At 30.4% G+C, this 16,835-nt stretch overlaps 1 protein-coding gene across 5 annotated transcripts; it reads right to left on the bottom strand.

The window, feature by feature from the left end:
* Positions 1-2,238: 2,238 nt before the first annotated feature.
* On the bottom strand, positions 2,239-16,771 carry LOC143057103 (plasminogen receptor (KT)-like). Of its 5 annotated transcripts, XR_012972637.1 has the most exons (6): positions 16,390-16,447; positions 15,584-15,678; positions 12,931-13,061; positions 6,561-6,670; positions 4,683-5,639; positions 2,239-4,405 (listed from the first exon to the last, which is right to left on the bottom strand). XR_012972637.1 is itself a non-coding variant. In XM_076230355.1 (5 exons), the coding sequence occupies exons 2-5, from the start codon at positions 15,662-15,664 to the stop codon at positions 5,500-5,502; spliced, it is 462 nt and encodes a 153-aa protein (XP_076086470.1). In that variant the 5' UTR covers positions 15,665-15,678; positions 16,697-16,771; the 3' UTR covers positions 2,239-5,499. The 5 variants fall into 5 exon arrangements, 4 of the variants coding, with proteins under 4 accessions (XP_076086470.1, XP_076086484.1, XP_076086477.1 ...); XM_076230355.1 differs by lacking the exon at positions 16,390-16,447 and adding an exon at positions 16,697-16,771 and having other exon boundaries at positions 2,239-5,639; XM_076230369.1 differs by lacking the exon at positions 16,390-16,447 and adding an exon at positions 16,702-16,738 and having other exon boundaries at positions 2,239-5,639.
* Between the last annotated feature and the right edge of the window lie 64 nt (positions 16,772-16,835).

Genomic DNA, 16,835 nt, shown 5'->3' with positions numbered 1-16,835 from the left:
GTACTTATGGGTGTTATAGTACTTACAGATACATGTATGAGTAGATAATTTATGATGTCCCTAGACTCCCTAAGATATATAAATGCAGTAAACATTATCAGATTTTATCATCTACTTATTTTTGGAAGGTTCTTATAATTTGTTTTTATTCATTTTTACCCTTGACAAAATCAAAATTGATGAAGACAACAAGAACTTGTAGAAGACACTTTAATATTGTGATACAATGTATATTTTTGAACAGATTTGTAATAATTATCCATTTTGCCTCATATTCATTTTTAAACAGAGCAAAGCATGGAGCTTTTCTTTTACTGTTAGTTTTATCTCCATTGTGCCAAATGTTTTGAATTTGTTAGGTTTCAATAAATTTAAAATTAATAGTTTGTGTTTTGGTTTTATTGTATATATTTCAGATTACTAATTTTAAGCAAACTTGAACAAGGCAGAATTTTATTGACTATATAGGTGCATAATCAAATATGACTAGATTTTTGTATCAGAGAATATATAAGCACGACCAAGTTCCTTTTGCTCTAAAGAAGAAGCTGAGAGATTTGCACATGCTGTAAATAATTTTTCAAGTGTGTGACAAATTAAGATCAATTTGATAGGAACCACAAATGGGAGGTCAATTATATTGGGTATGCACTTTTTAAATAATAGAATTTGCACATCCATTTTCCATGGAGATTAGTAAGTCACACACCTAAGTCATTGACTAAGAAATTTGTGCATGATTAGTTCACTGTAAGGGGAACCACTAATACTAGGTTGGTGGTATTTTTGATGCAAACACAATCCTGAAAACAAACTGATCACTTGTGTGAAAAGGAGGACAATTAATGGCAACAGAAGTATCTGACTACCGGTATTCAATAGTCCTAATTCGATTAAGCAAAAACACATCTGGGAAATGAACTAAAACTAAGGAAACACATCAACTAAAGAGGAAAACAGGGGAACAACAGAAACACTGAACTGCAACAAAAGCTAACACATCTCTTCAGACTTTATACATAGAAACAAACTAGATACCAACTACCTATTCCTGACTTAGTACAGGACATTTGGTCAATAGCTTTTGTATACAGTGATCGTTAATACCTATTCCTGACTTAGTACAGGACATTTGGTCAATAGGTTTTGTATACAGTGATCATCAATACCTATTGCTGACTTAGTACAGGACATTTGGTCAATAGGTTTTGTATACAGTGATCGTCAATACCTATTCCTGACTTAGTACAGGACATTTGGTCAATAGGTTTTGTATACAGTGATCGTCAATACCTATTCTAATGCAACAACGTTTGTAACGTTCATTTTGATTGGATAACGTCACTTATTTACATGGCATCAATTGACAATTGATTCTATGGGACGTATGCGCAAGCGCAGACGGCATATGACAGATTTTAATACATGTTTTAACATTGTTTTTCTTTCAGTTTCATTAGAATGGAGATAACAATATTGTATTTAAAGCTCTGACGGCATCAATTGTGGATTTGATGGTCGCAAATACCTGTTTACTGTCTCCGCTAACGGGTCGCCAGTAAACTTAATTTGCGACCATAAAATCCCCAATTGATGCCGTCGGAGCTTGAAATACAATACAGTTATCTCAATTTTATCTCCTAATTCCTGACTTAGTACTGGACATTTGGTCAATAGGTTTTGTATACAGTGATCGTCAATACCTATTCCTGACTAATAGTACAGGACATTTGGTCAATAGGTTTTGTATACAGTGATCGTCAATACCTATTCCTGACTAATAGTACAGGACATTTGGTCAATAGGTTTTGTATACAGTGATCGTCAATACCTATTCCTGACTTAGTACAGGACATTAATAGGTTTTGTATACAGTGATCGTCAATACCTATTCCTGACTTAGTACAGGACATTAATAGGTTTTGTATACAGTGATCGTCAATACCTATTCCTGACTTAGTACAAGACATTTGGTCAATAGGTTTTGTATTCAGTGATCGTCAACACCAGGGAATCAAGTATACACGAATATGCTATTTTTCTACAATCCACAATATAAATGAATCCACAGTAGGTGTGTGTTAGGATATGATAATGTGATAAGTGATTTTTCTTACTTTGTGGCTAGTAAAAATGGAGGATCTAACTATTGTTGTCTTTTACTGAATAGTCTTATAAAGGGTCATTTTGTAAATTTGTTGTCTGTTGGTTTTTTTTTAAATCACAAAAAAATAAAAGTTATATAAAATTTGATTTATTATTATTTTTTTCAAATAACATATAATTTGGCAATGCCAAAATGGTAAAGTCAGATGAAAAACTAATTGCAAAAACAACAAAAATATGATATAATTCTAACAATAGCATCACAAAGATCGTCTAATAAAAATAACAATATAAAAGAAAAAGATTAAGGCCATTTTATCTCTTATTTATTAGGTCTTTAGGCCTTTTATGGTAAGGCTTTTAGATTTTGTTCTGATTGAGGTTTTTTTAATGCCCCTTTTAATTGTGTAGTATTTTGTTTCGCAAAATTCTGATAAAATATTAGATACATGATGTTAAATAGTTATTGCCCTTATAAAACTTGCTCTGTTCAACTGAACATTTTTTGTTGTAAGAGTTATCCCCCCAAACACATTTTCTTGTGAGCCCAACTGTAACAGAAACTTTAAAGAGAAATCCAATTTGGGAGTTAAATCCCTATATTATTCTGTTCAATTTTGATCGAAAAAAGATACAGAAACTCCATTTGTGGCACTCTGTACTGTGTAAATTTTGGTTGAAAGGGTACATTGACATTAAATATGAGTTGTCTCCTCTCTCATATTTGAAATTAGTTTTATGATGATATATCTAGTAGAAACCTAAGGTATTTTGATTTGAGGTCCTTACTTTAAGACCTTGAATTAGAGGTCAATGTCATAGTTTAATTTGGTATACAATATACTTGTAATATCCTCAAGGAAAGTAGTAGTCATGTTTTGAATAAATACAACACTATGACTTTTACATGTAGTACTTGTAAATAAAAAGAATAAAAAAAGTTACAAGAAACCAAACATCAAATTTATGCAGTTAAGGCCAATTAAAATTAATTGATAGATTTTCATCCCCGCCCGCCCCTCTGAAATCGTCCCGCCCCGATTTTTTTTATTTTGCAAAATTTACGATTTCCGGATTTTGTTCATTTCCGTTACCGGTAACCGTCAATAATTTCGTTTCATTCGAACTTCCTGTTTATAAAATTTCGGTTTTCATATTTCTTGTTTCGAGTACTTTAAAACGATTATGTTGACAAAATCTGCTGCTCAATGATGACAGTATCATTTACGGAGAATATGGAAAGATTATCATAAGGGCATGAAATATTCGGGTTACGAGTATTAAATACGCTGTGTCCAACGCAAATCGTGGTATGTCACAAATTGGAAATTTCTTTCATCAGAAAATTGTGGATTTATTTAATAATACATTGACTTTGTGTAAGCAAATTTGGGCTGTGAATGATTTCCAAAGTGCAAGAATCGTGGAACAAATTGGTAGAAAAAAAAGAGTTCAAAAAGTCGGCAAACATACACATTGTGTACTAGAAAACCCTTAGATTTACCTATGGCTATTGTTTTTGTTTAAAAACACAACATACCATTTACAATGTAATTATATATGCTTCACTTCTTGCATAACTTGAGAATCTTAAAAGCGCCAACTTTACTATTCCTGGCAACACTTGTTTGAGTGTTCATTTCATTCATAATACTTGTGCTGCATACCATTGCATTTGCATAAGTTTATGGGGACTACAAACCATCACTTAGAGAGCAAAATAAATTTGGAGTTGGTAGTCAAATGAATAGAGAATTTCTCCATGGTTTTACTGTTTGCTGAAAATATGTTTCTAAAGTAGCAATTGCATGTAGAACAGTCCGCGTTGCAAATCAGAAATGTTTATTCAAAAATTATGTAAGATTCTTTATACATGTTTAAACATTTACATGGTATAAGCTAAATTTTGTAATTATAACACTTGCATATATATGAAGTTCACGCTACAAGAAGGTTTCAAATTGAATAAAATTTAAAAAATAAAATCCTCCCACCCGCCCCATTTTTTTCAAAACTTTGGATGAAAATCTACTAATTAATTTTAGTTGGCCTAAGCTACAGATTATTCATAAAGTAAGTATAAAATCCAAAATTGGTGGACAAATTGATAATTATCACTATGGCATTCAGAGATCAAACAGTCACTTAAGTGCAAAATATAGGTCACAATGACCTTCTATCATAAAGGCATTTATAAATACACTGTACTATATAATACAATTGTCATTTTAAAATCACACTACATTTCTATGATTTACATACATAAACCACAAAAATATTTTTTAAAAAGTCATTTAAACTTAAGGTGGTACCTAACACTACAGGGAGATAACTCTGCAAAGTCAGCTAATTGTTTTAATTACGTTGTGTTGTAAAAGGAATATTAAGCTTCTCAATGATCAAAATAGGTGTTTGTAAAACTGATATATAACCAGTGTAATTTTTCTGACAAAACGGTTGGTTAAAACTTTTTGAAATTTTTATATTTTTGTTAAAGGGTAAAAGTAAATACTTTGACAAAATTTTATGAAAATTAAACGGGCCAAATTAATTTTAGTGAAAGTGTTGGGTACCACCTTAAACCTAGAATCATGTTGCACCAATATGCAAATTCAAAATATTTCTCATGACTTTAGGTACCTGACATTATTAAATTTCATAAAACTTTTGTTAACATTTATATTCTATTTTTTATATTATACCTTTTTATAACATGAGACATATGCATACAAAACAAATAAAAGAAGCCTATGTGTTCTGATTCCTGAGGCACAGATGCAGACCGTCATACATATAATGTGGATGTAAAAGAAGTCTGAAACTTCATTTTTGGCCCAAAATAATTTGGTAGATTTTTTACCAAATAGAAAATTAACATTTTGCGTTTTCTTTTTTATGTTCAATGCAGGAAAACTATTTCTATGCCAAGTTTAATCTAAAAAAAAAAAAGATATTGCTAGTAAATTGAGAAAAACAAATTGTAGATTAAGAAAAAAATGAGTTGAATTTAAAAGAAATGAAGTTTCTCAAAACAGTATCAAAGTAGATTTTTTGAAAATAAATAATTATAATAATATGAGGGGTTAGAGGTCACCAAACTTTGTAAGGGAGACTAAATTTCACTGCAAATACTTTGATTATTACACCACACCAGTTAAATGGTACTATACATTTTAAAAAAAGGGCATATATACTTTACATAAAATGATGCTTCCCTTCATCAAGTTACATATATTCCCTTCAAACATTCATATAAAGTATGTATAAATATAAAATCTTAACAGAGCACAGAGAATGTTCCAGTTAACAACAACCAGACAGACATAGAACTCATCTAGAATAACAAACTGTTTCTAACAGAGTCACAAATCACATGTCAATCACATGATTTATTTACATCCAGATATCATTTCCTAACAATCTTTCCTTGTCTTTCTGTTTTAGCCTGGCTGCCTCTATAGACTGCATTGTAGGAACACCATGTGGGATACATAGAAGTCCTTGTTCATCGTCCATTATTCTGTCAGCCTCAGCTGAAATTTAAATAATATTGGAATAAACTATGCAACTTATCAATTTCAGGTTTATAGATTTCTCTCAAAGTGTTTCTTTTGTTCCATAAGTAACTGGTCTAAAACTTATTGAAAATGAAGATGGAAAAGCACAATATTTGATTCTGGAAAGGTGATTAAGTATCTTTATTAAATGATATGAGAAAATAAGCCCTAATACGGATAAATCAGCATGTGCAATACTGATGACACTGTCACTTTAATATAAATCTAGTTGTATTATTGATTTCCAGACTGGGCCAATATGAAAAAGTTGTATTGGCACATGGGCTAATACCAGACGTTCACTTCCAGTTTCAATTTATTTACGCCTAAGCTTACTTAACTTAGAACATATAATTATGCATAGATAGATATAATATTTTGTAACTTCATATCATAAAGGAAGTGGTGTTCAGTGTTTTGTAACGTCTTGAAATGGAAATATTTTACAGCCTTTTCGAATACCACTTTTGAATATTATTACTGTTTTATTTTTGTTGATGCATCAGCAGAAAGGAGACTATTAAAGTCGAAGAATAAAACTGTCTGAATTATTCTTCCCAGCTATTTTATATTTGCTAGATAAAATAAACTGTAAGGCATATGATAAGTACTTGGACTAGAAATCAGAAATTACATCTGAGAATGTTAACAAAAAATCCATCGTGAATGTAAAAAGACAAGTTCAGATATGAATTTCTGTATCTTCTTCAAGGTAATTTTTTTTAGTTTGATTGAAGAATTAAAATCATCATGAAGTGGCAGTTTCTTAATTGGCCCTGTTATAGATTCTCAATCAGCTGTATTGGCCCTCGACTCTTAGAGTCTCTGGTCCAATACAGCTCACCTCATATATATAAATACAGAAACAGACAGTTAATAACATTATAATGATCTTACCTCTTATTCTTTCTATCTTTGAGTAATATGCCATATCATACTGATAAGCTACAAGGAAGGTCAAAGGCAAGATGGGAGCCAATGGTGCTTTAGACTGCATCTTTGCTGCTCTGTAAAAATATTCAATTTAAAAGACTGTTGGTTCAAATAATGTTCATCACAAAATTGTGAAGTTCTCAGATACAGAGTAATTTAGTATCTGAGAGTTGATCTGAAAATGGTATAAGCTTACTTGACGAGAGGGACAGCATATATAACTTGGTTTGTCCTAATATTGGCACCTCTATATGATGAGTTTTACTATCTTTTACCAGTTAATTCATTTACACTAATGTATCATGTACTTGCATGTGTGCCCATATACCAAGAAATCTAAACTTATAAAGTGTTTCAAATACCAAAAACATATAAGTATCCAATTCCAACTAAAACTGTGTTTATCAGGTACCAAAATTTCATTATTATATCATTATGTATCCAAATTCCAAAACCAAGATATCTAAACTTGTGTGTATCCAATACAAAGATATCTTAACTTGTGTGTATCCAATACAAAGATATCTAAACTTATGTGTATCCAATACAAAGATATCTTAACTTGTGTGTATCCAATACAAAGATATCTAAACGTGTGTGTATCCAATACAAAGATATCTAAACGTGTGTGTATCCAATACAAAGATATCTTAACTTGTGTGTATCTAATACAAAGATATTTAAACTTCTGTGTATCCAATACAAAGATATTTAAACTTGTGTGTATCCAATACAAAGATATCGTAACTTGTGTGTATCCAATACAAAGATATCTTAACTTGTGTGTATCCAATACAAATATATCTAAACTTGTTTGTATCCAATACAAAGATATCTAAACTTGTGTGTATCCAATACAAATATATCTTATTTTGTGTGTATCCAATAGAAAGATATCTAAACTTGTGTGTATCCAATACAAAGATATCTAAACTTGTGTGCATCCAATACAAAGACTGCTAAACTTGTGTGTATCCAATACAAAGATATCATAACTTGTGTGTATCCAATACCAAATAATCTTTTGTGTATCCAATACAAAGATATCTTAACTTGTATGTATCCAATACAAAGATATCTAAACTTGTGCATATCCAATACAAAGATATCTTAACTTGTGTGTATCCAATACAAAGATATCTAAACTTGTGTGTATCCAATACAAAGATATCTAAACTTGTATGTATCCAATACAAAGATATTTAAACTTCTGTGTATCCAATACAAAGATATCTTAACTTGTGTGTATCCAATACAAAGATATCTAAACTTGTGTGTATCCAATACAAAGATATCTTAACTTGTGTGTATCCAATACAAAGTTATCTAAGCTTGTGCGTATCCAATACAAAGATATCTAAACTTGTGTGTATCCAATACAGATATCTTAACTTGTGTGTATCCATTACAAAGATATCTAAACTTGTGTGTATCCAATACAAAGATATCTTAACTTGTGTGTATCCAATACAAAGATATCTTAACCTGTGCGTATCCAATACAAAGATATCTTAACTTGTGCATATCCAATACAAAGATATTTAAACTTGCGTGTATCTAATACAAAGATATTTAAACTTGAGTGTATCCAATACAAAGATATCTAAACTTGTGTGTATCTAATACAAAGATATTTAAACTTGAGTGTATCCAATACAAAGATATCTAAACTTGTGTGTATCCAATACAAAGATATCTAAACTTGTGTGTATCCAATACAAAGATATCGTAACTTGTGTGTATCTAATACAAAGATATCTAAACTTGTGTGTTTCCAATACAAAGATATTGTAACTTGTGTGTATCCAATAAAACATATCTAAACTTATGTGTATGCAATACAAAGATATCTAAACTTGTGTGTATCCAATAGAAAGATATCTAAACTTGTGTGTGTATACAATAGAAAGATATCTAAACTTGTGTGTATCCAATACAAAGATATCGTAACTTGTGTGTATCCAATACAAAGATATCTAAACTTGTGTGTATCCAATAGAAAGATATCTAAACTTGTGTGTGTATACAATAGAAAGATATCTTAACTTGTGTGTATCCAATACAAAGATATCTAAACGTGTGTGTATCCAATACAAAGATATCTAAACGTGTGTGTATCCAATACAAAGATATCTTAACTTGTGTGTATCTAATACAAAGATATTTAAACTTCTGTGTATCCAATACAAAGATATTTAAACTTGTGTGTATCCAATACAAAGATATCGTAACTTGTGTGTATCCAATACAAAGATATCTTAACTTGTGTGTATCCAATACAAATATATCTAAACTTGTTTGTATCCAATACAAAGATATCTAAACTTGTGTGTATCCAATACAAATATATCTTATTTTGTGTGTATCCAATAGAAAGATATCTAAACTTGTGTGTATCCAATACAAAGATATCTAAACTTGTGTGCATCCAATACAAAGACTGCTAAACTTGTGTGTATCCAATACAAAGATATCATAACTTGTGTGTATCCAATACCAAATAATCTTTTGTGTATCCAATACAAAGATATCTTAACTTGTATGTATCCAATACAAAGATATCTAAACTTGTGCATATCCAATACAAAGATATCTTAACTTGTGTGTATCCAATACAAAGATATCTAAACTTGTGTGTATCCAATACAAAGATATCTAAACTTGTATGTATCCAATACAAAGATATTTAAACTTCTGTGTATCCAATACAAAGATATCTTAACTTGTGTGTATCCAATACAAAGATATCTAAACTTGTGTGTATCCAATACAAAGATATCTTAACTTGTGTGTATCCAATACAAAGTTATCTAAGCTTGTGCGTATCCAATACAAAGATATCTAAACTTGTGTGTATCCAATACAGATATCTTAACTTGTGTGTATCCATTACAAAGATATCTAAACTTGTGTGTATCCAATACAAAGATATCTTAACTTGTGTGTATCCAATACAAAGATATCTTAACCTGTGCGTATCCAATACAAAGATATCTTAACTTGTGCATATCCAATACAAAGATATTTAAACTTGCGTGTATCTAATACAAAGATATTTAAACTTGAGTGTATCCAATACAAAGATATCTAAACTTGTGTGTATCTAATACAAAGATATTTAAACTTGAGTGTATCCAATACAAAGATATCTAAACTTGTGTGTATCCAATACAAAGATATCTAAACTTGTGTGTATCCAATACAAAGATATCGTAACTTGTGTGTATCTAATACAAAGATATCTAAACTTGTGTGTTTCCAATACAAAGATATTGTAACTTGTGTGTATCCAATAAAACATATCTAAACTTATGTGTATGCAATACAAAGATATCTAAACTTGTGTGTATCCAATAGAAAGATATCTAAACTTGTGTGTGTATACAATAGAAAGATATCTAAACTTGTGTGTATCCAATACAAAGATATCGTAACTTGTGTGTATCCAATACAAAGATATCTAAACTTGTGTGTATCCAATAGAAAGATATCTAAACTTGTGTGTGTATACAATAGAAAGATATCATAACTTGTGTGTATCCAATACAAAGATATCATAACTTGTGTGTATCCAATACAAAGATATCGTAACTTGTGTATATCCAATACAAAGATATCTAAACTTGTGTGTATCCAATACAAAGATATTTAAACTTGCGTGTATCCAATACAAAGATATCTAAACTTGTGTGTATCTAATACCAAATAAACTTATTTGTATACAATACAAATATATCTAAACTGCGTGTATACAATATCAAGATATCTAAATCATTTTGATTTCTACTCAAAAACTCAAATAAAATGCAAATTTTTTTTATCTGTTTAAGCAACTTCTATGTTTTTATATAGATTAGACTGTTGGTTTTCTGGTTTGAATGGTTTTATATTACTAATTTTTGGGGCCCTTTATAGCTTGCTGTTTGGTGTGATCCATGTTGAAGGCCGTACCTTGCCCTATAAGGGTTTACTTTTATAATTTGTTATTTGGATGGAGAGTTGTCTCATTGGCACTCATACCACATCTTCCTATATCTATTTACACAAATACCAACTTATAAAACAGTAGGCTTCACACTGACCTGTCTGAAAAAATTACACCAAAAGAAACTTTTTAAAGTGGTTGCTTAATTCACCATTTCAGAATTTCATGCATCCTGGGTAATATTTTCAAAAGTGTACACCAAAATGTTGTGATTGGTTAGAAATGTCATAAACAATGGAAATTCAACCAATGACATTACGTTATTTTCATTTTTAGGTACGAACAATGAAATTACCCACAGTCCTTTAGATTCTGAAAAGGCGATTTAGTCGTGTATAAGAAAACATAAAACAAATTAGTTTTCACCTAAATTATTTTTACTTGACAGAGTACCAGATACCCTTACCAAAAAGTGCTAACATGTTGCACATAAGTTGCACATAAGATGCTCACGTTAGAAACTAACATGATTGCACACAAGTTTTTTAACATGCAAATTAGGTGAGCATTTTGTGAGCAAAAAAATTGCACATATGAAACTAACCTAATTTGCATGTTAAAACCTCACGTGCAACTGCTCATATGAGCTTTTTCACATGTGCATTTTATTAGATTGCTCATATGAGCAGTTGCTCACATGTTGCACACATGAATATTATAGTTGACCAAAACAAAATGGCTGCTTTAAAAAAGGAATATTTTTCAAATTTAAATGAAAATCTTAAATAATTCAGTTGAAAATAAAATAACTGATACATCATGTTAAAAGAGTTATTCTTTAATTATTGTCAGTTAATTATGATTTTCATATCATTTTTTTTTTTTTTATTTAAACAATAATCATGATCATGACTAAAAACATAACATTACATTATAAAACTAATGTAGAGGGACTTGCAAGTTTAGTACACAATGAATGTCTTTGATTAATAAGTACTGTATTTCAAAAAGTTTAAAAAGGAAAAATCTTTATACATGTAGTACTTATTTTGAAGCAAGTTACCTGTATATATATATTTAATGAATGGCTATTATTTATTTTGAATTTATTGAACCATAAAATTAATTTTTGACTCTTCACATTGAATAATCCGCGAAGCGGATTATGTTAAATGTGAAGAGTCAAAAATTAATTTTATGGTTCAATAAATTCAAAATAAATTATTGCCATTCATTATAAATAAATTTCTATCAAAAATAAGGCTCAAAGATATATATTAATACGAATAACAACGTACACAGATGTTTGCGTATGAATACACAACGTTAGAGTGGGTGTGTCGTCATAAAAATTGATAACATTGAAAATAAAGCTAATTATTTTAACCAATCAGAAGACAGTAAATTCACCAAATTTATTTATTATCCCATAAAGGACTTAAAATTGTAATATATTTCAAAATCTGACACAAAAATGAAAATAATGAAATAGAAATGATAACTTACAAATAATTAACCACAGCCACACTGGTTTTATCAGATTTCAACAATGCCTTTCTTCAAATAGCACAATATAGGACTTAACATTTTCCATAACCATCTACCTCCATTTATTGCATGCTTTTCATGAATTTGAATTTACAGGAAGTACATGACTGGGCATGTCATTTTGAAAAAGCTCATATGAGCAATGATGTAGGGTAGTTTTGAATGGTTAGAAGAATGGAAAAACTTTTCAAAAAACAAAACTAACATAAAACTAACATGGATGATAAAAGCTCACCTGAGGTTTGAATTGCACATGTGAGCATTATGTTAGATTTTTGTGGGCACATATGAACTACCAAACTGCACATATGAGCAACCTGATTTGCATACAATTCTTACTTGCATCTCGTGTGCTTCACATGTGAAACTTATGTGCTTTTGTTAGCAATTTCTGTACGGGTATCCTGCCACAGAGTAGATAAAGTAACCTGTCTTAATATTATATTGGCAGGCGTCAAAAGATTAGTAATATGAAAGTACTGTAAATTCAGAAATTATTGCTTGCATTTATTATTGCGATTTTGTCATTTTAGACTTAAACGTGGTTTTAATTTTTACGATTTTTTTCATATAAAATATTTCAAAATGTGAGTTTCAATTATTGCGTTTAAAACTCTGTCGCATTTTTCACAATAATAAAAACCTAGCATTAATTTCTTAATTTACAGTAGTATTTTGTGCCAAACCAGCAGCAACATGGCCGGCTTAAGTACTTTATATGTCCACCATAGTCTTCACATTTATCTGAAAAAATCATAGCAGTAAACCCCAGGAAAATATATACGGCAGAATAATCAGAAATGATGGCGGACACCAAACAGCAGAAGCAGAAAGCTGAAGAACTATTTTTTTGCTACATACCCAACAATCATTGCAGGTGTTGATATTGCATAGAAAGAAGCAAACCACAAAAACATATCCCTAGCTCCAGCTATCTGCATGGCCATCATTCTTTCTCTCATTTGGTTCTGCATGTGTATTTGTCTTTCCATCTGAAGTAAAGCAGAACTTTATATCATATTATAACAAACTGTAAGGCAGCATGATTCAACAGGTTCTACTTTTAGATTATAAAAAATAAAGTAGTGTTCTATGCAATCTTATATTTATTTCTATCCCTGAACCTCAAAAAAGCAAATGGATTAACAGGATAAGATCAGATAAGATAATTTTATCAACCAATCATGGTGCCCAAAATTTGAGCTATAGGTGTAATACCACCATTTATTTCCCCCTATAAGTCTTTGTTAATTTGCACTTTTCAAAAAAATGTGTAGAATTTATCTTTGTTTCAAATAAGAAATACTTGGCATGAGAAAAGTTTTATCCTGTCCAGTGCTATAGAAAAAAATTCACATAACATTTCATTGCATATAAGAAAATAACCATCATTGGAAGTTAACCAATCAAATTTCTCCCCTTATTTTATCTGTGTACAAGGTTTAGTCACCATGTAACCTCAAGATTACAAAATATTCTATAGAAATCCCAAATAAAAAATAATGGTGTTTTAAAATACCCAAGACATACATGTATGTTTATGACACAGATTTTTTTTTGCTGCAATAAAATATAGGATTAATTACCTACAACTGTCAAATTTAAGGGAATATTTTTTTTAACCTACTTTCGTATACAACCGGATGTGACGTACCATGATTTGGTGGTATTACACCTATACAATCAAATGAATTACAAAATAAAGCACATGCAGTAAATGATTAGAATGATTATAATGATTAAATTACATTTAAACAAAAAACATGAATACACATTCAAACAAAGTAACACAATTATAAACCATGTTACTGACAAACCCTAAAGTTATTTTAGAAGCCACTGTGACCTGGAGAAATACCATAATTTTATGGTCTGTCTATGGGAGACAACTCCTGATTGATTTTATTATACTTTTTTTCTTCTATTTTTCAAACTAAATTGATATTTTCTATAAGTTTTATCTTGAAAGTTTCTTTTGATCTTCAAAAAGAAACAAACAAATCTTCAGATGAAAGAATCCAAACAAATTTCATGTCATTAGATAACCTTAAAAAAATTTTAAATTTAGAATTTCATTTAGACAGATTTTGTGATCTAGTATCAAGAACATCTATATGAAAATCAACAAGGGTCTAGAAAGGGTTTACAAAATAGAGAATAATGGGTAAAAAGTGAAGAATAAATGGCTAAAAAAATAAAGAATAGAGAAGAATAGAGGTCAAAAATACAATAAATAGAGTACAATCAGTCAAAAAATTAAGAATAGAGGATAATGGGCAAAACTTAAAAAGAATAGAGAAAAATTAAAGAATCCAGAATATCAAAGTTATTGCCCTCACTAAAGAGAATATCAAAGTTATTGCCCTCACTAAAGTGAATATCAAAGTTATTGCCCTCACTAAAGTGAATATCAAAGTTATTGCCCTCACTAAAGTGAATATCAAAGTTATTGCCCTCACTAAAGTGAATATCAAAGTTATTGCCCTCACTAAAGAGAATATCAAAGTTATTGCCCTCACTAAAGTGAATATCAAAGTTATTGCCCTCACTAAAGAATCCAGAATATCAAAGTTATTGCCCTCACTAAAGTGAATATCAAAGTTATTGCCCTCACTAAAGTGAATATCAAAGTTATTGCCCTCACTAAAGTGAATATCAAAGTTATTGCCCTCACTAAAGAGAATATCAAAGTTATTGCCCTCACTAAAGTGAATATCAAAGTTATTGCCCTCACTAAAGAGAATATCAAAGTTATTGCCCTCACTAAAGTGAATATCAAAGTTATTGCCCTCACTAAAGAGAATATCAAAGTTATTGCCCTCACTAAAGTGAATATCAAAGTTATTGCCCTCACTAAAGAGAATATCAAAGTTATTGCCCTCACTAAAGTGAATATCAAAGTTATTGCCCTCACTAAAGAGAATATCAAAGTTATTGCCCTCACTAAAGTGAAAAATAGTTTCTGATGAATACTTAAAAAGGGTTCCACAAACACAAAAGACATATGTGTGCTTTAATATAGCTTAACTCACAAACATGTTTAACCCCGCCGCATTGTTGCGCCTGTCCCAAGTCAGGAGCCTCTGGCCTTTGTTAGTCTTGTATTATTTTAATTTTAGTTTCTTGTGTACAATTTGGAAATTAGTATGGCGTTCATTATCACTGAACTAGTATATATTTGTTTAGGGGCCAGTTGAAGGACGCCTCTGGGTGCGAAATTTCTCGCTACATTGAAGACCTGTTGGTAACCTTCTGCTGTTGTTTTTTTCTATGGTCGGGTTGTTGTCTCTTTGGCACATTCCCCATTTCCATTCTCAATTTTAACTACATGATCCTGTATATAAAGTATTTTTCTGAAGCAAAGGAACATAAATGATGATGCATATGTTGCAGTATAAACACAATATAGTTATGTTGTTTGCAGTTACAGAATTATTTGCCTTAAAAGCTTACAGAAATAAAAATTCAACTTGCAAATATAATTTATGAGTCTAGGATTTTAAACAATTATTACCGTTAATCTTTGGGTCTCTAACATGAATTCTTGCTGCTTTTTCATATTGTCATCCATTGCTTTTCCAATCACAGATCCCATATTGAAACAATGTTCTACAAAAATACATATATCAAAATGTTATCTGAATTCATGAATTGTGCAAACTTTTCACCATAGGTGGATCCAAGGGGGGCTTTAGGTTAGTCAGCGGGCCCCTCCTTACAAAAAGTTCTGGATCTGCCTCTGATCATTGTCATTTATTGGTCAAGGCTCATGATTATAATATTTAGGTATTATGGATGTATTATAATGTTTAGGTATTATGGATGTATTATAATTAGTTTATAAGTTCTTGTCTGATTAAACTCTGGTATAAACATGATCAAGAAAAATAAACAAACTATTTCAGACACAAGAGTCTAAATAATTACATAAAATAATATAAATGTATAAATGAGCTTATAATCTTCAATATGACAAGATATGCAGCCAAATATCAAGCACAACATGGCCTGCTTGCAGATGATTTTTAAATAAATACCTCTTAACCTAAAACAGACACTTTTATTTTTCTAGTTACCTCCGTTTTAACCCAAAAGCTGATTAATAAGTCTAAAATAAATGCAGACAGCCACATTTTATAATTACTTTCACTTTGGCAAATCACTTCATCCACATTCACCTAGCAGTTTATACCACATCCTTTACTTGCATGTATTTTATTAAACATGTTACTTTTATGAACCCTTATAAATATTTGTAATGATAGTATGCTGCCCTATTGAAAAGTTCAATAAATAACACTTTTTAAGGATAATACTGACCATACCATATTAGCTTGATAAAAGTAATTTTGTAATTACCCATCAATATGGCATGCAGTTAGTTGGATGTTCTCTTCAGCTTTAAATACTGCCAGAACAGAATAGATGCTTTCACAAATAGTTAAAAACTGAAAGGTCAAAAGGTGGATCATAAAGGCTTTGAAGCCAGGATGACACCAGGATAAGCAGGGTATTATCTTTGATTTGCCAAAAGGGTAATTGCATATTAAAGGGTTTGTTTCATTTGATATATCACAATTGAACTTTGCAATATTCCAAATAGGCTTGACAATATACAGAAAATAACCTTGCCTTTACCACAACTTCGACTTGGTTCTCAATATTTCATCAAAATATTAACTCGGAACCTACTTTGAGTTATTATAGATAAATGATGGACGAGTAAGGATAAGTTCCGAATGTACGCTCAACGGAAGTAAACAAAG

Source organism: Mytilus galloprovincialis, chromosome 1 (genome assembly GCF_965363235.1).
Source record: "Mytilus galloprovincialis chromosome 1, xbMytGall1.hap1.1, whole genome shotgun sequence".
In the NCBI taxonomy this organism is placed as follows: Eukaryota; Metazoa; Mollusca; class Bivalvia; order Mytilida; family Mytilidae; genus Mytilus; species Mytilus galloprovincialis.
The sequence above is the reverse complement of the archived record's forward strand: the minus strand, read 5'-3'. Positions and strand labels throughout refer to the sequence as shown.